At 39.5% G+C, this 21,831-nt stretch overlaps 1 protein-coding gene across 2 annotated transcripts in view; it reads left to right on the forward strand.

The window, feature by feature from the left end:
* The window catches only part of LOC109417842 (uncharacterized), a 58,234-nt gene extending 43,473 nt beyond the window's left edge, over positions 1–14,761 (forward strand). For both annotated transcript variants that reach the window (XM_062853514.1, XM_029869586.2), the window contains exons 3-4: positions 3,802–3,943; positions 13,508–14,761. In XM_062853514.1, coding sequence (XP_062709498.1) covers positions 3,802–3,943; positions 13,508–14,743 — 1,378 coding nt within the window. In that variant the 3' untranslated portion in view covers positions 14,744–14,761. The remainder of the gene's footprint in view (positions 1–3,801; positions 3,944–13,507) is intronic.
* Positions 14,762–21,831: the final 7,070 nt, after the last annotated feature.

Here is a 21,831-nt window from a genome sequence, read left to right on the forward strand (position 1 = left end):
AATAAGTCAAAGAAACTTTAAACATGATTTAAAAGAAACTTAAAAAAAAATGTATGTAAACTTAACCCAAAGTTGCCAAATTTTCTAAAAAATGAATATAAACTTACGTCAGTGTCGCTGGAAGTTGGGTCGACCAAATTTTAAGATGAGAGCGGTAATATGATCCATTTTCTATTAGCTTTCAACTGCTTTTTACAGAACTTAGCTAAAAAATCTAGAAAAAAAGTTATTAAGTAAATTAACTCTTCATGTCATCGACCAAAAGTTTGGGGTCACCCCTCAATATGATGTATCGGCCAAAAGTTTGGGGTCACTTTCGTAAAACATGGACAAGTGATTTGGTGATATCTTCGTCATCTATAGTTCAATTTTAATTATTTTTGGCTCATTTCAAAGATAATTAACTAAATATACGTTTGATGTCTTCAACTTATCGTATTTAACGATTTTCGTATATAAAAATGTTATGTAAAGTTAGCACATTTTACCACGCTTCAAAAAATGAGGCAACTTTACGTTAAGTTTTAGTATGTAAATTTCAACAAATATGTGTGGTTCAATGTCTATGCAGTAAGTATTATTCATTTTGTTTGAAATAAGCCAAGAAGAATTAAAATTGAATAAAAGATGACAAAGATATCAACAAATCACTTTTCCATGTTTTACGATAGTGACCCCAAACTTTTGGTCGATGACATAAAGGATTAATTTACTTAATAACTTTTTTTCTAGATTTTTTAGCTAAGTTCTGTATAAAGCAGTTGAAAGCTAATAGAAAATGGGTCATATTACCGCTCTCATCTTAAAATTTGGTCGACCCAACTTCCAGCGACACTGCCGTAAGTTTATATTCATTTTTTAGAAAATTTGGCAACTTTGGGTTAAGTTTACATACAATTTTTTTTTTTAAGTTTCTTTTAAATCATGTTCAAAGTTTCTTTGGCTTATTATCTTTTGAATAAAACCTAGGGTTTTGAAATCGGACGCAAATTGGCGGAGATATGGGCCTAAAAAAATGACATGTTTTTAAGGGGGTGACCCCAAACTTTTGAACGGGAGTGTATATAATCAACAAAAAAACTGCGCTATTCATCAAGGGTAATGTGTGGAAATTTCCAACACAGATGTAGATATAGATAGTTTATCCACAGACAAACAGACGTAACACTTCGAACATTTTTCGAATCAAATCATAGTCACGGAAACATGTTCGCCCAATGCTAAAAGGACTGAGTTTGGCCGACCATCAACTAGGTGGCGGTAGTGGGCAAACGTCAAACTCGAGCAAAAACGATGTGAGCGCCACGGGTGGTCAGTTGGCCAACTATCAAATTTTCAAATAGACCGTTAAATCGGTGTACGATGCAAAATATCAGAGTGTTACGTCTGTTTGTCTGTGGTTTATCATTCGGATTAACAAAAAAATGTTCAGAATAGTTGAAAATAGTGACTTTGTTAAAAATGGCTTTAGTTAGAGAGCGCCTTATAACTAGTAACTACATAGCCCAAAAATAGTAGCCAAGCCATTGAAAAGTGTCCTACTAACAGACCTGCAAACATATCTATTATCCAGCATGCATGATTTTGTTTTTGTCTAAAACTTCCTAAAAGATCTATTTTGAACTCCACACATCTTTCCATACCAAATGCACTAATACTGCATGGTTTCGAGCCTAAAATTCGTCAACCATGAACAAGATCACAAAAATTGATGTTACATGTTAAGGTTTTGTTCAGTTTCAAAGTTTACCACTTGTTCTATCGATGCTGGTGAGGACCACCAAAATGGTCATAACTCCGAAACACATGAACCGATCTAGGCCATTTTTAATAGGAAACCATGGAACAATATTACTCTTCGATTAGATTTAGGAGCTTCGAAATCAGATGATACTTAATACCTTGAAGGGATGCTACCATTTTTGTGAACCAAAAATACACAAACATAACCTCAGTGGGCCTCGTAGCCGTGCGCTTAGGGTCATGCTGTGAGGTGAGGGTTCGATTCCCGCTCCGGGCGAGGAAACTTTTCGTGAGAATAGTTTCTTCTCCGTATCCACTGGAGCATGCTCCGTGAGACCCTTGTCTAGTGTTAAGTTTGGTTCAGACTGTACAGACTCTGGTTGAAGAAGGAATCCGTGTCTTTTCTCAAGTCCTCAACTCGTCGAACTGAGTCAACAGTCGGTGATAAAAGTTTGAAATCAAAGTCTGTTGTTCCATACAAAATGCTCAAGGTTTAGGCCTTGTATCTCGGCTTTCAGTCCGATTTTGCTGAAATTATGACCAGGATCTACAAAAATTTTGTATAGTCACCTATAGGAATACCAAAGGTTTTAATTATTTAACACTCACAGCCCCACCACGCGGCAAATGTCGAAAACTTAGGATTTCTACATACATTTGGCCAAATTTTCACGAACAAACCTCAAGCTCGTTGAACGCCTCCTTGACTTAATCGATGTCACAAATTTTAGCTAAATTGGACTACTGGAAGCTAAGATACAATGCCCTAAATAGGAGAATTTCGAATTAAAAAAAAAAGCCTTCCGATTATTTACTTTTGTCACCGAGCCCCAAATTTCGTTTTTGTAGTGAACTGAACATATAGCATTTCTGTATACCTTGGTGCACGAGAGAGACTAAAAAGACTCAAAGTCCGTCCGTCTGGAAAGTACACCCCTCCAATGACTGACCTTGATTATGTAAGCTGCATAATAAATTTAAAGCTGTATCGAATGACTACTGGGTAATGAAACCCACAAAAGCTACCGACGTCAGCATCATGACTATCATCAACTATACCCACAAGCACACTACAAAATTCAAGCCATCATTATTCGTCTTCATATCCCCTAGTCAAGAACGTAGCCGCTCGAAAGAATCAGATAATTTCTCAAAGAAATTATCCTCGCGTGACGTTCATTAGCAGTCGAACAAAACGCTGTGATATGGGGGGCATGGCGATTTGGAAGTGGTTTTCAGTTTTTTATATTTATGGTAATGACCTGATACCTGACCAAAGAAGCAAAAGAGAGAAAGATTAGTACATGTCTTGATTTGATAAAATGTATCGACCATTGAAAAGAATCGCCCTCCAAACTACAATCCATATTTTTAATTATTTTTGAAATTAAATATGAAAATTTGAACTCATTACAATACAGGTCGGACTCGATTATCCGGGGGTTCAATTTACCGGGGGCCCGATTATCCGGGGCTCGATTATCCGGGAAAAATGGCTCGATTATCCGGGGAAAAGTTTGTTTTTGCTTTGTTTACAAATTTTTAGATTACTATATGTCAACAAATATGATAAACATCAAATACAACATTTGTAAGTAGGATTTGGCCTATTTAAAAATTGTTTTTATTTTTTCACATTTTTCAGCTAAAATTTCATTTTTAAAAAACATGGTTGTAATAATACTAGAGTTTAGGCACTACAACGTTATGTATGTTAGCTTCTATGTTTAACGAACAGTTTTTGATTGAAGAACATCAAAAATAAAAGAAAAGAAGCATGGCTCGATTATCCGGGGTGAAATAATTTTGGAGTCACCCGGATAATCGAGTCCGACCTGTATAAGTAAGCATGTATCATAAATTAACCCTTCTTGTGCAGTAGGGTCATTTTTTGACCCAAACCGTACACTAAGTAAGTCAGCGAGCTGTTCCCAACGTGATGCATTAGGAAGGTTAATGGCAACTTATCTACGCTCACTTTATAATCACCTAACGCCTGCTGAAAATGAGTTTTCATCAGTTTACCATCGTTTGTTCTTCTTTCTTCGATATTTTCAGGGCGATGCTCTCTGTGGTAATAACGGTGCTGTGTTTCGTGTGCTACTGTTGCCATCGGAACATCAAGAAGCGATCCAATTCTATCTACCGGCAGCAGTGGTTGGAAAACGAAGCCAATATGGAGATCTACAGCGTGGAACAGGTGAGGACTGAGAACAAGTTTCTTCAAACAAAAATATGAAATTATAACGAATCAGTGGATAACGCTATTTAGACTATCAATTAGAGCAAGATGCATTACCCAAGTTCATAAAGTAGAAGCGAAGGTATTCAGCATGAAGATGCTGAGGGAATCTGGGTTCGATTCCCAGTCAGACCAGGAACTTTTCATAATGAAAATTTAATTGAATTCCTTGAACATCTATCAGTGTATCAGAGTATCTTCTTACCTGCCACACTATATACGAATGACTATTTAGCAAAGATAACGCTCAGTGGCTGTTGAACTGCTCATAAAATACTAAATTAAAAGGCAGGCTCAGTTCCAATCAGAACGCTGCTATGAAGGTGTTGTTTGAATAAGATGAATTCTTTATCAGAGCATTTATTGCATTCAAATAAATTTTGAAATTACTGCGAATTTACTCATTCCTAAAAAAAAACTCCTGAATTAAACAACAGCTGAGCGATTCCAAGCAACAGCATCAAAATTAAGGAAATTTTTTAATTCATGATTTTCTATTGAACTGAAACTTTGCACAGTTTTTCAGTTCCATCTAAATCGCCATTTTCCGATATCAAATTATTATTTTGAATCACGTCTAACTTTTCAAAAGGGTGTATGTGAAAATGGTTCAAAAATATTCAAAAATCTGCACAGCCAAAACGGTTCGTTCGATTGCTATGAATTTTTCAGCAAAGTTAGATAACTAAATGGTGATTCCTAAGAAAATATACACTGTGAAAAAACATCTTTTTTAACATTAAAAAATATCATTTTTGTCACAAAAACTCAAATATCTCAAAACCCTATCTTTTTACCAACGTAATTTATTTAGGGAAAACGGTCCATTGTATTAGCAATCTATTATAAAAATTTGGTGATGGTAAACTCATAAATAAAAAAGTTATAACATTTCAAACATTTCACAATTTTCACATTTGGTAATTTTTTTTTCTGTGTAAATTATTTCGATCAGAAATCGCAGTTTGATGCTGATTTTATTGTTCAGCAAAGTTAGATAACTTAATGGTGATTCCTAAGAAAATATACACTGTGAAAAAAAAAAACTTTTTTTAACATTAAAAAATATTATTTTTGTCACAAAAACTCAAATATCTCAAAACCCTATCTTTTTACCAACGTAATTTATTTAGGGAAAACGGTCCATTGTATTAGCAATCTACCATAAAAATTTGGTGATGATAAACTACTAAACAAAAAAGTTATAACATTTCAAACATTTCACAATTTTCACATTTAGTAATATTTTTTTAGTGTGGATTATTTCGGCTGGAAATCGCAGTTTGATGCTGATTTGTGAATGGCCTTACGTGAGTAAAACAAGCTGTTTTTATTATGTATTATGTATATTATATGTACAGTAATGTTCCGATTTTATCACGCCCTCCGCGCATTAGTCGTTTATTCATTAATTTGCTGTTACATTTGAGGACAAGTGTTTTCCCTCTTCTTCAAGATGAATGTTGAAAGCGTGTTTTGCAACGTTAAAATATTGAAATGGGTATAGATGTTGAAGTATATTTCAAAGCATTTTTGAAAAGGGGCGTGATTAAATTGTTTAAACAGATGTCCCTGATGGTACGGTGGCATGACTCTCTGCACTTAGCACTTCTGGCAATTTCTCAGTTGTTGTCGTTTTCGAACTTCCTGCGCCCTGCTTTACCGATGATATACAGATGGCTCGTTTGTCAAAGTCTAGACGGCAGGACGTTCAAATGCGTAAATTTGTATTCAATTTGGGCATAACCAGTCTCTTTCAGTTTATCTATGGTGCTTTCGGTGAGATTTCGTAACTCTTTTGAACATTTTTTTTTTTCATCAAATGGTCTACAAGAGAGCGTTGAGTTGAAGACCTTTGAGAAAGCGACTGTTCATGTTGTACGTTAGATTATAATAAACAAAATCACTTATAAGTTTTAACTGACTAGTTTGGTGTTGTTTGCTTGGCCGAAGAAAAAAATTACAATAAAGTTTTAAATATCCATAGCGGTAGTATTTTTTTTGCTTTTGCGTGTGCATTGTCATGGTATGTATACAGACAAACAAACGTAACACTGACGAAATTTTCATTGACCACGCCTTTAACGATCATTTTGAATCTTGGTCGTGGCTTTCATAACCAGAAGAGTGCCCATCGTTTTTCTTTGCGTTTGACGTTTTACACTAGCGCCTTCTGATGACGATATTGCACAACGCAGTGTTTCATGAAACATTTCCACCAGGTGGTGGTAGTGTGAACTGGGCGATGGATTTTCACGAAAATTGTTCTAGGCGTTTCGTCTGTTTGTCTGTGGTATGTACCTCTCATGTATTTGTTGTTGTTGAAGTTACTCGCATTCTTCCGATCATAAAGTCTGTTCTCTAAGAGGTAATTTTTTTTGCAGATCAACTAGACGTATACGCGTATATATAAAACTTTTATTATGCAGCTTTCGTCTTAAAAATAAGTTTAATTCCATTTTTTCAACACTATCAAGGGATTTTTTCACCAGTCATGTACAATAAAAAGTATGACACTCTCAATATTTTTGATCACAACACTGGATCGCGTCTAAGTTTCAAATAAATACTATAGTAATTATGAATAATCAAACAAAAATATCATGAAAACAACTTGTTTAATTCAGGCGGTAGCCTTTACAATAAAATCAGCATCAAAATATAATTCTCGAAATAATTTACACAGAAAAAAAAATTGTTTTGTTACTAAATGTAAAAATTGTGAAATGTTTGAAATGTCATAACTTTTTTGTTTATCAGTTTACCATCACCAAAATTTTATGGTAGATAGCTGATTAAATGGGCCATTTTCCCTAAAAAAATGACGTTGGTAAAAAGATAGGGTTTTGAGATATTTGAGTTTTTGTGACAAAGATCGTATTTTTTTAAAGTAAAAAATGAATTTTTTTACAGTGTATATTTTCTAAGGAATCATCATTTAGTTATCTAACTTTGCCGAAAAATTCATAACAATCGAACAATCCGTTTTTGCTGTACAGCTTTTAGAATATTTTTGAACTATTTTCGCATACACCCTTTTGAAAAGTTAGTCGTGAGTGAATATGAAGGTTTGATATCGAAAAATGGCAATTTAGATGAAATTGAAAAACTGTGCAAAGTTTCAGATATTTTTGAAATGGTCGCTCAGGATCGACTGACATGACTCCGACAGCTAAGGCTTCAGGCATGCTTTCCATGTCCTGTGCCCGGCCGAATGAAGCACATAAATTAATTTAAATCTCATGCTGCTAGGATACAAATGAACGTCTTGGTGGGTGAGTTGACTGACACTATCGTAAAGTGGCAGTAAACAGGGCAATTCGTTTTAATTAGCCTGAATTAAGGATTGTGTCGTTGTTTTTTTTTTCTTTGTTTTCCTTATCCGAGATGCGGAAGTAAAATCCTCACAGTTGGTAACAGGGGGTTAACCTACGCACATAGTTTCGTTATTTCAAGAAAGCTTGCAACTAAAATGAAAAGCTTTGAAATCAAGATACTGATGCAAGTTCAACTTTTGCAGATTACTTTGTTTTATGCTGTTCGACGTAGACCGTCAGATTTCTGTATGACACGTCGACAAATTATCAAATTGATCCAACAATTACGATAATAACAAACTGTGGCATCTTTTTTCCAACAAATTGAATTTGTCAGTGACGTGGGAAATTATGTGACGTTGAACGTAGGTAGTTCCATTGTGGTCTTCTACCAACTGAGCCACGTGTACTTTGAGCCTCAGAAATTATACTTCAATAGCACAACGAAACGAAAGTTTCAAAACTTCACACCACAAAACACAAGCCTTGCAAACTGACCTTCTTTCCTCGCTGCAATTCAAATGGATGGCATCGGCATTCAGCACGGGAACGATAAAATATTCAGTGCTCTTACGTGGAACCTCTTCTTCTGGATCTTGTACGTAGGTACGGGGGCAATCAATACTGTGCGAGTATCTTTAAGGTGAAACAAATGACACTGTTGCTTCAATATAAACACGGGGTGTCACCTAGCGAAATGCATATTTTAACAGCTGCACAGATGGTGCGGCTGTCAATGTCACCGTTTTGCTCCAGAAGAAGGCAGCCATCGATCTGTATGGCGGTGGAGTATATTCAAATAAATCAGAATATAGTGACTCAATATACCTGAAACTTTGTATTGATAGTATCCATGACTTCGCTAAGTTCACGATAATACAACAAACTAACATAACATAACTGAGCTTGAGCTTGAGCTTGATTGACCGCCCGGTGCAACGCCACATCGTGATTCCCTCCAAAAAGCTAGTTTTTAGGACGTATTTGGCTTCCCGAATTTTATTAATTTTCGCTCAATTTCTACAGCATTGATGTCGAAGAAGCAGATAATTACAAAACATTAGAGAATATAATTCCGTTTTAAAATATCCAACTTAATACGCATATTAAGGTGTTCCAGAACAAATTCTATCGAAAATTCTACTTTTCGTATTTCGGATGACAAATGTTATAATAACTTATGTTTTCTTTAATTTTATTTGCATACGTTATTCGGAGAACTTGTAGCCAGTGCTGAAAATGTCATTTCTGCATATCTAAACTCAACCACATCCAGCTCATTTTAGAAGCTCAACCTGAGAATATGGTAGGGTATTGTACCATTTGGGCAGGTGTACCTATTTTGGGCACTTGCCGCTATAACTAAGTCAATTTCAAACCGATTGATTTGAATTTTTGTACAGAGTTAGATACTGTACGTACCTAACTCTGGACAAAATTTCAAATCAATCGGTTTGAAATTGACTTAGTTATAGCGGCAAGTGCCCAAAATAGGTACACCTGCCCAAATGGTACAAGACCCTATATGAAATACTTGTGCGGCTGGACCAGTTCTACAAGAAAGTCACGGAAAACTCGCGCTTTTTTTGAAAATTTGAGGTGAATGTCACGGACTACCTTCGAAAAATGCCAATTGATATTCACCATAAGAACGTTTAGAGGTAATCATACCATCTACCAGAGCTGCGGCAACACACACGAGCTGGGAACAGCTTTCATCGTGATGGGTGATATACAGAGGCGCGTGATCGGTTGGTGGCCGATCGACGAAAGAATGTGCAGGTTGAGGGTCAAGGGCCGATTCTTCAACTTCAGCATAATAAACGTGCACAGCCCACACTCCGGAAGCACTGATGATGACAAGGACGCATTTTACGCGCAGCTCGAACGCGAGTACGACCGCTGTCCAAGCCACGACGTCAAGATCATTGATCAAGGTCAAGAAGATTTAAACGCTCAGGTAGGTCAGGAGGAGGAATTCAGACCGATGATTGGAAAGCTCAGCGCCCACCAGCAGACGGACGAAAACGGCCTACGTCTCATTGATTTCGTCGCCTTCAAAAACATACGCCATCATGGCCATACGTATCACCTTTTTCCAACACAGCCTCCCTTATCGTTGCACCTGGAGATCACCACAGCAGACAGGATCTCAAATCGACCACGTTCTGATTGACGGACGGCACTTCTCCGACATTATCGACGTCAGGACCTATCGTGGCGCCAACATCGACTCCGACCACTATCTGGTGATGGTCAAACTGCGCCCAAAACTCTCCGTCATCAACAATGTACGGTACCGGCGATCGCCACGGTTCAACCTAGAGCGACTAAAACAACCGGATGTCACCTCAGCATACGCGCAGAATCTCGAGGCCGCGTTGCCAGACGAGGGCGAGCTCGATGAGGCCCCTCTAGAGGACTGCTGGAGTACAGTGAAAGCAGCCATCAACGACGCAGCCGAGAGCACCATCGGGTACGTGGAACGGAATCGACGGAACGAATGGTTCGACGAAGAGTGCAGAACGGTTTTGGAGGAGAAGAACGCAGCGAGGGCGGTAATGCTGCAGCAAGGCACTCGACAGAACGTGGAACGTTACAAACAAAAGCAGAAACAGCAGACCCGCCTCTTTCGGGAGAAAAAGCGCCGCCTGGAAGAAGCGGAGTGTGAAGAAATGGAACTGCTGTGCCGTTCCCAAGAAACACAGAAGTTCTATCAGAAGCTCAACGCATCCCGCAACGGCTTCGTGCCGCGAGTCGAAATGTGCAGGCTGCAGGGATAAGGACGGAGGCATCTTCATGGACGGACGTGAGGTGATCGAAAGGTGGAAGCAACACCTTCGATCAGCACCTGAATGGCGTGAAGAACGTAGACACGGGAGACCACGGCAACGGAGGAAACGACGATGCCAGAACAGCGGAGGACGGAAATTAACCTACTTCCACGCTAAGGCAAGTTAAGGATGTCATTAATCAGCTCAAAACCAACAAAGCAGCTGGCAAGGATGGTATCGCAGCAGAACTCATCAAGATGGGCCCAGAAAAGTTGGCCTACTGCCTGCACCGGTTGATAGTTAGGATCTGGGAAACCGTACAGCTACCGCAGGAGTGGAAGGAAGGGGTAATCTGCCCCATTCACAAGAAAGGCGACCATTTGGAATGTGAGAACTTCAGTGCGATCACCATTTTGAATGCTGCCTACAACGTGCTATCCCAGATCATCTTCCGTCGTCTGTCACCCAAAACGAATGAGTTCGTGGGAAGTTATTAACGGACCAGATCTTTACCGTACGGCAAATCCTCCAGAAACGCCGTGAATACCAGGTTCCAACGTATCACCTGTTCATCGATTTCAAAGCGGCATACGATAGTATCGACCGCGCAGAGCTATGGAGAATCATGGACGAAAACGGCTTTCCTGGGAAGCTGACCAGACTGATTAAAGCAACGATGAACGGTGTTCAAAACTGCGTAAGGGTTTCGGGTGAACTATCCAGTTCATTCGAATATCGCCGGGGACTGCGACAAGGTGATGGACTCTCATGTCTAAGCTCATACGTACTCTTCAAGATCGCTCTGAAAGGTGTAATGCGACGAGCCGGGGAACGATTTTCATACGATCCGGGCAATTTGTGTGCTTGCGGCAGAGCGTTGATGATTAATCATAAATTTTATCATGATTAATGATTAATGATTAAGATTAATCAAAAATCATTATTCATAATCACAAAATCATTATTCATTAATCTTAATCACACTGATTTCGCATTTTAATAATTAATCAGTAATCATAATCATAAGAAAAAAGTTATTGATTGATTGATTTGTCTTTATTAGAGAGACTTTCAGCCCTTGGCTGGTTCGTCTCTAGAAAAAAGTTAATTAATCATTAATCATTCATCACCAAAAAATGATTCATCATATAAAATATATTATTCAATTAAAGTTGGTTTAAATGCTGTTCTAAATATTATAACTTATGATTCTTCTTTTAAAAATCTCCCAGATAAAGTTACCTTTTACTTTTGAAACTTTAAAAATATTTTAAACAGCAAATATATTTTAATCATTTCCAGTTTTTGTGATTGACTAATCATGTTTAATCATGATTTTTAATCAATGAGCCATTTTTAATCATTAATCATAATCAATAGTCACAGATAAAACCAAATTTAATCATGTTGCATAATCTTTAATCATCCTCAAAATCAAATTAATCATTAATCATAATCAAAAATCACTGAAACAAAAATTTTAATCATCAATGATTAATCATGATTAAAATTTGTGTTAATCATGAACGCTCTGGCTTGCGGACGACATGGACATTATTGCCAGAACACTTGGAACAGTGGCAGAGCTGTACACTCGCCTGAAACGCGAAGCAGCAAAGGTCGGACTGGTGGTGAATGCCTCAAAAACAAAGTACATGCTGGTAGGCGGAACCGAACAAGACCGGATTCGTCTGGGTAGTAATGTTACGATAGACGGGGATACTTTCGAGGTAGTGGAGGAATTCGTCTACCTCGGATTTTTACTGACGGCTGACGACAACGTGAGCCGTGAAATTCGGAGGCGCATCATCAGCGGAAGTCGGGCCTACCACGGGCTCCAGCAGAAACTGCGGTCGAAAAAGATTCACCCACGCACCATGTACAAAACGCTAATAAGACCGGTGGTCCTCTACGGACACGAGACATGGACCATGCTCGAAGAGGACGCGTGCTAAGGACGATCTACGGCGGTTTGCAGGAGAACGGTGTGTGGCGGAGAAGGATGAATCACGAGCTCGCTGCACTTTACGACGAACCCAGCATCCAGGAGGTGTCCAAAGCCGGAAGGATACGGTGGGCAGGGCATGTTGCATGAATGCCGGACAACAACCCTGCAAACTGGGGTATGCAACTGATGCGGTTGGCACAAGAAGGCGTGGAGCGCAGAGAGCACGATGGGCAGACCTGGGGAGCATTGGTCGCGACCGAGGATGGAGAGCGGCAGCCACAAACCGAGTATTGTGGCGTACTATTGTTAATTATGTCTTGTCTTAATGATGTTGAACAAATAAATATATGTAAGTGAAGAATATTGCAAAAAAAAAAACAAATACATAACATGCAAACATTGCGTTGAGCTAGAAATGCATGACTTGCATGACTTCTTCTCTTCCCAAATAATCCCTGTAGATCCAGCATTCCATCAGGATTTCCTTAAAAACATTTTAAATAAAAGAAAATCGGGTTAAGTACGGTTCCTTTGAATTCCACTAAGAATTTGCATCCTTTGACAGATACGTATTTCGACCTCAACTGTAAGGTCGTCTTCAGTGTCTTGTACTTGACTCGACATTTTAAGTTTTTGAGAGATTTTTGACAAAGTGTATCTTTATCAATTTCTCAACAATTTGTCAACCGATTTGAATTCTCTTAGCTCTAAATGGAAGCTATAACATCATATCACAACGCTCTTGAATTTTATTTCGGTTACCTAGATATCTTTCGGAGAGTACTTGGGGGTAATACAACTTAATTTCTTAAGAGTTTCGACAAAGTATATCTTTATCAATTTCTCAGCCATTCATCAACCGACTTTAGCTTCTCTTAGCTCCAGATGAATGCTATAACATCCTAATAGAACGCTTTTAAATTTCATTTCGATTGGGCATTTGGTTACCTACATATCTTTCGTTTTGTTTAATTATGCAAATGGATCTAGATCGAATTCAAGATCAACCAAGGTCAATGATTCTGTTTTGGAAACCAATTTAGTGTCAAATCTAACAACAGTTTGTTGAATTTTACCACGCAACGCAACGCAACGCAAATCTACAATAGTTTGTTGAATGATAATTAGGCACAACAAATATGTTAAATACGAATAATATAGCAATAATTTTATTGAATGTAAGAAGGGTTCACCATAGGTGGATTATATATTTCAACTGCTTTGATGATTTATTTTTTCAAAAATTACTCTTCTGGTCAATCAATTAATCATCCAGAGACATAATACATGTGTATAATACAAAAAATAGTCGTTTCAGCAAGTCAATTACGATAAATATTTCAAACAGGTACCTATTACTCAATTGACTCAATACGTAATTTCCTGAGGCTATAAGCGACAACCACCTCCCAAACCTGTAATTAAACAGAATACTAATTATTTACTGCACACAGCTAACATCAGTTTTTCCTCTTCCCCACAGTGCTACGACACCCCCACCGGGTACGGTCCATCATCCGTTGGAATCGATGATAATGGAGTCAATTCAGTTCGGTGCGGCCCCTACTTTATGGAGAACAGCTCCGGCAACGAGTACCAACCGATTCCGGCCACCGCAGCTGCATCGGCTGTTCAAGTCCAGCAACATCCCCATCAGTACTCGCACCTCTTCAATGGACCCCCGCCAAGTTACGATGCCGTCCTGGCCCAAGATGAAATAGCCGCCACGTCCAAGTCCCGCCCGAAGAGTTCAGACCTGTGCAGCACACTTTCGTCAGACGGGGGCGAGTCAAACCCCCGAGGCCTGTCGGCGAAACTGGAGCGACTTCTGAACGATCCCACAGGGACTCAACGCCGAAAGCGAATGGAACCGGACTTCACCGACCTGGGTCGAATGATTGGCCTGCCCGGATGTGACGAAATTGGCAATTGCAGCTGTCCGTTGAGTGACAGTTTGCAAGTGTACTGTCGCAAGTGCGGTCAATACGTGGACGGCGGCCTAGTGCAAAATCATCTCAACAACAATCAGCTGCTGGGCTGTGAGGAGAGTACGACGGGCGGCGGTGGTAATACCAATTGGACCGGGTCAACCGCAATTGGCTGTGACAATCTGATGGACTGCGACGATGGAGACAATAACGGCAACAGCATTCAGATCACCAACAGTGACAATGGGATCACCTACCGCAGCATCAGCGGTAGCGCATTGAATGAGCTGCTATTACAAGATTTACAATTTCATTCAACCGACGATACGGTAGCACCGGCGACGATGACTGCGGCCGCCGCCACCACCGGTGAGCTCGACAATGATTGGAGCTGCTGCACCGGTCGCGATGACGCCCGGCATAATGAGGAGAATAATAATAATCTCACGTCGAGTGCATCGCTGCCACCGCTCCTCGTCATAGCTAGAACAATACCGGTTGATGGTTCGGCAGTCGGAGGTGCTTTTGTACCGGCAGATACCGGCAGCAATAACGCTAATAGCCCTAACAACAACGGCAATCACGAATCGGCACAGGCTACCGTAGAAGTTGGGGCAGGTCCGAACGGCGGTGAAGGCAATAAACCAGCAGCTGATAACGACGGTGGTGACACTTTTCGGAACCTGACCGAAAATGGACTGGTTCGGTTGGACATGAGCCAGATTATAGATCAGACGGGACTGCCGACATATGAAGCGGCGCTACGTTTGGAATCCAGTGGATATGTTTGAGGGCCGGGGGGTGAAGGCGATGGCAGGAGATTAGAGACACCATGACGAAAAAGTGCGAACATGGATCACATGTGATATGGCCTTTAACAGTTTTAGAAGATTAAATAAGTTTTAAACAACGTTTAGAAAGTATTACACTCTAAATTGTGTAGATAGAGGAAATAGTCTGCACCTAAATGGTGCATATTTTTAACAGAAATAGTTTTATTAGAAGAAAAAAAAAGCCGATATGAATGATTTGAATATTTAAAACACCTTGATTGTAGCAGTATTATGATAATAAAAGATGTTTAGTATTCTAGAAAATAATCCGCCATGTTATAAACAACAACTACTATCATGTCTAGCTTTTATTTTAATTTTGCTTCTGAAATTTCAAAAAAAAAAATACTAAGAGGTTAAAATATTTCACGATGTAGAAAATTGGTTACGATCACGCTAAAACTGCTCAGCACTAAAATGTGTAAGACCTACTCATAAGTGCATAATTTCCAGACCACACAAAAATGTGTGACAGTTACACATTCTCGAAAAACAGCTCGTACACTCGTCTAGATGCGAAATGTTGATTTTTTTTTTGTTTTGTAAGGTCACTAGTAAACCTAACTAGATTGGCGTACAAAAATTTTTGCGAATTTAACGATTTTGCGGACACTGGAGCTGATTTTGTAAATGTGCAAGGGTTACACATTTTTGGTGTAGTCTGGAAATTATGCACTTTAGTGCTGAGCGGCGTTAGCGTGATAGTGTCCCCCAGGGATTTCAACCGGACTACTTTTGTTTGGATTCTACAGGTGGAAATATGATTAACTCCAAAACCTTTCGGGTGATGGATCAGTGGTGTAGCCAAGAGGGGCTTTCAAATTGGACAGGAAATCTCAATCATCATGAAAATGCTAATTCAATAATTTATTGTGGTAGAAATAAATAGACAGAGTTGACATAAATATATGATTTCGTATCTAATTAAATTTGCCTTGGGTGTTACTAGGGTGAAAATTGGTTGACACTTTTTCAATAGAAGCAATTTTTCAAATTCTCACACTTTGTACGCTTATGGCAAAGTAATGTTCTTGCTATATCACACATTTGCCTGAATTTACTAAAATAAATTCCAACACTTGCATTTTCATGAGGTTTGAGATTGTTCAATAATGTCATATTTGATCGAAATTCCCCCTTTGAAGACCCCTCCTGGCTACAGCACTGGTCCATCACCCGAAAAGCTTGCAATTTGGTCATATTTCCACACACCCACAAAATATCATGTCATTTCAGGTGTCCTGAACCTGACATATTCGAGCGTCTTCAACGACACAAATTTAGAGGTCAAAACTTGTAAATTTACGTCTTTCAGGACACCCCAAAATAAAACATATTTTTCTTAGCGTATAGCAATTCGCTAGAATCGATTCGACAGATGATATAAAAAAATATGTTGACAGCACCGTATTTGCTGATTGTGAGGCATATCTCTTCTCTCTCGGCTATTTCACCGAATTAGAAAGGTGGCTGATGCATATGATACTGATTCTACGTTTCTGCCGAAATGGATTTGTTGACATCTAACGCAATCAACCAGTACTTCCATGATGCGTGTAAGAATAAGTCCAATTTGTGATTCAGTTTTGAAAATGTCTACGTACTTCAATGATTCTGTCTCGGTCAAATTTCATAATTTTTAAGTGTGCACGTGTATAATCCAACAAAAACAGTCCGGTTGAGATCCCCTGGGGATACCATCGTAACCTTTTCTTTTTTTAAATGCAGCAAGTGCTGAGAGTGACGGGTTCAATTCCCAATTGGTTTATGAACTTTTCGTATAAATTTTTCTTAAACATACAGTACCTTCTTGCCTGCACGATTATGAACTAAGAAAAATAGGGAAGTGGATCCATCTCGGCAGGATTTTAGGAATTTTGGGTACTTTTCTGCTATAACTCAGTCAATTGACATAATATTTGGAACGCGGTTAGATACGTATAGTCTCTAGCCGTGTATAGCATTTCAATTCAATTCAATTGGTTTGGAATTGACTGAGTTATAGCGAAGAGTGCCCAAAATACCGGTCACTGCCCAAGTGGCTCGCTGCCTTGGTCATTGGCAAATCACAGTATAATCACAGACAAACAGACGCAACACACTAATCACTTCCATCATACACTGAGGCCAACGACCAACCCGTAAGCGCTTGCATAATTTTTGTTTTAGTTTGACGTTTTCACACTAGCATCGCCTAGTTCATGATTGACCAAACACCGTCGCCTTTTGAATGAATCGCTACCGAATCTGGTCGCCGAAGAAGAACGAAGCTATCAGTTAATATTTGTAGTGTGGAAACTCTCGAAGAACACTAGCTGAGAAGGCTTTGACAATACTGCTGGGAGGTACACCAGGAAGAAGCAGAAGACCGGCAATTTACGTGTTTCAAAAGATACCAGGATGATTCCAAAAATATACCGGCTGAAAATTTGACAATCTTTTTTTTTTATCTTTATAAACGAGATTTTTAGCCCGGGGCTAGTTCATCTCGGGAGCCACGCTTTACTTCCCTTCCGAAGGAAGAACCCACGCTTGATGAGTTTGTCGGGAGTGGGAGTTCTAACCGTCACACCAGATCCGCTCCAGACAGTCAAGAGGCGAAGTACGTGAAAACTCTAAAAAAATCTTGTAAATTTCGGAGCTTATAGTTGAGATATAACGATTTCATGATCTAGAGGCTGCTTCTTGAAGTCTTGAGGAGATTATACGAAAACATCTTTACGAGTTCCTCCAAGAGTTTCCTCAAAAGTACCAATAGGGCACACCTCTAGGGGTTTCCTTTGCACTCCTTCAGGCTCTCCTTCGTGAATAACTCCAGGAGCCCCCTCTGGAACTCTTCCAGAAATTTCTTCTGATATTTTTCCAAGAGTTGGTTGCGTGATTCCTCCAGATCAGGGGTTTTCAGACCTTTTAGCTCGCACTGCACCTTTTAGGAATACATAGATCGCTTTGCGGTGCACATATTCATTAAAGACAAAAAATGCAATTTCTTATCTGTAAAAAAACTGCTGTCATTTATAAAAGCCTGTCCATAAACTACGAAGACTCTGATGGGAGGAGGGGGTTTCAGGGCATAGTCTACGCTCCATACAAATTTTCAAATTTTTGTATGAACAAAAGACTACGAAGAGGGAGGGGGTGTCTCTGAGATGGCGTAGTTTATGGACAGTGCCGAAGTAGCTACTCCTAGGCGAATACTCTCGTTGAAATATTTTTCCAACACTTATTATGAAACTGATTGATATTTTTTATTTTCCTTATTTATCGGGGTATAATAAAAATTACACATACGATTTGAAATATTTTGTTTTTTTTTTGTTTGTATTAACGTGTATTCTAACTTAAATGCTAATTCTACACTTGAAATATTTTGTTACTAAGAATATCTTTGGAAATTTCCGTAAAAACTTCCAAAATACTGTGGGAGATCCTCAGCAGGCATATAGTAAAATTAATGTCAAGACCATTATGGGACCAGGACAAGAAAAAATTCTTTGAAAATAATAATTTATTTGTAGAATTTTTGGTGAAATGATTTGAAGAGCATTGACAGATTCCTTCTTCAGTCCTAAGCAAAACCCAGAAACTTAAACAGCTTCTGATGACTTTTTAGCAAAGTTACCGGAGATGCATTGCAGATCCCTTCTTGGAATATCCATGGTGAGTTCTTGGGAAAAAGCATAATGTTTAGTAGAATGCCTCCATCATTTTTCGCGAACACCCGAGCTGGTTCTGGCTGTATTGCTTCATAAATTAAGGCACACATAAGCGCCTTACGATAGTTTTGCCATGGATCCCTTGTTTTCACTTATTCGAATGATTTTTCATTGAACAGGCAATGAATGTGGAAAACTAGATATACTTTTTAAAGTGCCGCGGTGCACTTGTCATGTTTTTGCGGTGCACCAAGTGCACCGCGGTGCACGATCTGAAAACCCCTGCTCCAGATTATTTTTTTCTGGAACTTGTCGGAGGCTACAGAAACTTCGCAGATTCCTTCAGGAATTCCTTCTCGGATTTCAGCATATTTACTTCGTAAGATTCCTTCATGAGTTCTTCCTCTCATTTTCCAGGAGCTCTTTTCTATCTCTTAAGATTTTTTCTAATCTCAGGAGTTTCTGTTTATCCACAAATTAATATTGATTTTTTTGTAGAGAATACGCAAATCTCAGAAGGAGTTCCTAGGTGAATTCAGAAAGGCATCTTTTAAGCAATTCTTGGAGGAATGCTCGGAAGAAACTACTAGAGGGAGCTGAACAAAAATTATTAGAAAAATCTTCAAGAGAGAATATCTGGAGAAATCGAAGAGGAATCTCGAAGGCCATACCTGACAGAATTCGGAATGAATTGGCTGAAGGAATATCTTGAAGAATACCGGAATAAATTTCACGAGGAGTAGTAGTGGAGAAATTCCATTGTATGCACAAGAAGTAATTTGGGTATCAAACTCCTAAATCCTCCTAAGATGTTAGGCTAGCCGCACCACGCTAGCGAAGTGCACATCCACTATCCAGCCAAAGCAAGAAATGTATCTTGGAAGAATCTCCGAAGGAAAGAAATCTTCGGAGGAATTACTCTTGGAAATATTTTTCTAACATCGAACTCCGATGGTATAATCACAGACAAACAGACGCAACACACTAATCACTTCCATCATACACTGAGGCCAACGACCAACCCGTAAGCGCTTGCATAATTTTTGTTATAGTTTGACGTTTTCACACTAGCCCCGCCTAGTTCATGATTGACCAAACACCGTCGCCTTTTGCATGAATCGCTACCGAATCTGGTCGCCGAAGAAGAACGAAGCACATTCTGAATCGGACGTGAATGCTTTATTTTTGGAATATTCATTTAGCATTCACTGGAAGTATTAATTGAATCAACGTGCTCGTTCTGATTCTTCTTCATTGTTACTCTAAGTTCCCACTAAAACTAAGCCAGCCTTTTTTCTACTTAGTGCTCTTTATACATTTCCACTGAATTGAAGGGCTTTTCTTTATCTGCGCCATTGCATGAATTTGTATATCGTGAGGCAAGCACAATGATACACTATGCTCAGGGAAGTCGAGAAAAGTTTTCGACCGGAACGGGAATCGAATCGGCAACTCCAGATTGACGACCCAAAGCCTTATCCACTACCCTAACCGGAGACTCCTCGTTTTGATTCAATTAGCCGAATGCCACTCCGTGGGTGAAAGTGCGAACGTTCTTCTGCTTCAAGCTGATTCATTAATACACGTTAGTTGACCTTCATAGTTAATCTTTAGTAGTGTGGAGTGGACACCATTATGTCGCCTACAAAGTGCTATCGCAGATCATCATCCGTTGTCTATCACCTGAAACGAATGAGTTCGTGAGATGTTCATTTCTTCTCGGCGTAACGTCTGCACTGGGACAAAGCCTGCTTCTCAACTTAGTGTTGTTCTATGAGCACTTTCACAGTTATTATCTGAGAGATTCTTCTGCCAATGGTCATTTTGCGCATGTGTATATCGTGTTGCAGGCACGAGGATACTCTATGCACAAGGACGAAAAGTTCCTGGAACGATCGAGAATCGAACCCGTCACTATCAGCTGTGGCCCTTTTTCACAATATTTTCTAGAGATGTTATCAAGACGGTTTTATCGACGGCCGGCCGATAACGGACCAGATCTTCCAGAAATTTCCTGAAACACATCACCTGTTTATCGACTTCAATGTGGCATACGACAGTTTCCACCGCACAGAGTTATAGAAAATCTTGGACGAAAACGGATTTTCTAGGGAGCTAACCGACGGACGGTGTGCAAAACTGCGTAAGGGTTTCGGATAAACTTAAGTTAAATTTCCAGTTCTTTCGAAACTTCTGTCGGGGACTACGACAAGGAGACGAACTCTCATGGCTACTCTTCAACATCGCCCTGGAAGTATGCGACAATCCGGGGTCAACAGGCAGCCTGGAACGGCTCAGTATCATACCGTCAGAGTTTATGGCCTCCCAGGACTTTTTGGCGCATTTTTCCGGGGCATGACGGCTGAACATGCAGATACGCCACGAATTCCAAGGAAAGAAGTCATATAAGATATTATGTATGACGCATCCAAACTTTTGGTCGTTATTTCGCAAAAAAAAAAAAACGCGACTTAACGTCTCGGACGTTGTGATCCGGCCCGCGGATTTTCATGAAATCTTGTCAATTTGAATGCTTTACGCTTTTTACCCTATTTCCAGAACATTTTAAACGATGGCAGAGCTGTACATACCCGCCTGAAACGCGAATCCGCATTGTTCGGAGTGGTTGTGAATGCATCAAGAACAAAGCACATGCTAGTGCGGAAACGAACACGACAGGATTCGCCTAGGAAGTAAAGTCACGATAGAAAGAGATGCCTTCGGAGCAGTGAAGGCATTCGTATACCGTGATATCACCTAATTCCAATCATTTTTTTCGGTTCCTAATTCCGTTCATCCCATTTGTTTTGCATGGTGTGAGCGGAGCGTAAGTAGGAATCAAAAAAAAAAGGTGATTGGAATTAGGTGATGTTACGGTACCCCAGATCCTTATTGATGGCCGACAACAATGTGAACAGTGAATCACACAGCTCAACATTTGTTAAAATTTGGTAAAATAAAATATTGTGCATGAGTCGTTAGTTTAGAGGTTAATTGACCGATTTACCTTTTGATTGCTTAAAAAAAAATATTTCCATGCTTAATGGCTGGCAGTCAAAAAAGCCCAAAATCGCATATATTGCCCTATAAATTAGGGTATAGCCCAAAATTGTGACGTGCTGGAGCAAATCTGAGCCCGGATTTGGATTCAGCGGCCCAAAATCTGTCAGAGACACATAAGTTTGCTCTTTAGGCCAAGGGGCTGTCCATAAACCACGTGGTCATTTTTTTGGGACTTTTCAACCCCCCCCGCGTGGTCATTTGTCCATACAAAAATTTTAATTTGTCCATACAAAATGATCATTGCCCAAACCCCCCCCCCCCCCCCCCCCTGACCACGTGGTTTATGGACAGCCCCCAAAAGTTAATTTTTGTTGCGCTGTGTCATCA

This window comes from Aedes albopictus, chromosome 2, assembly GCF_035046485.1.
Source record: "Aedes albopictus strain Foshan chromosome 2, AalbF5, whole genome shotgun sequence".
In the NCBI taxonomy this organism is placed as follows: Eukaryota; Metazoa; Arthropoda; class Insecta; order Diptera; family Culicidae; genus Aedes; species Aedes albopictus.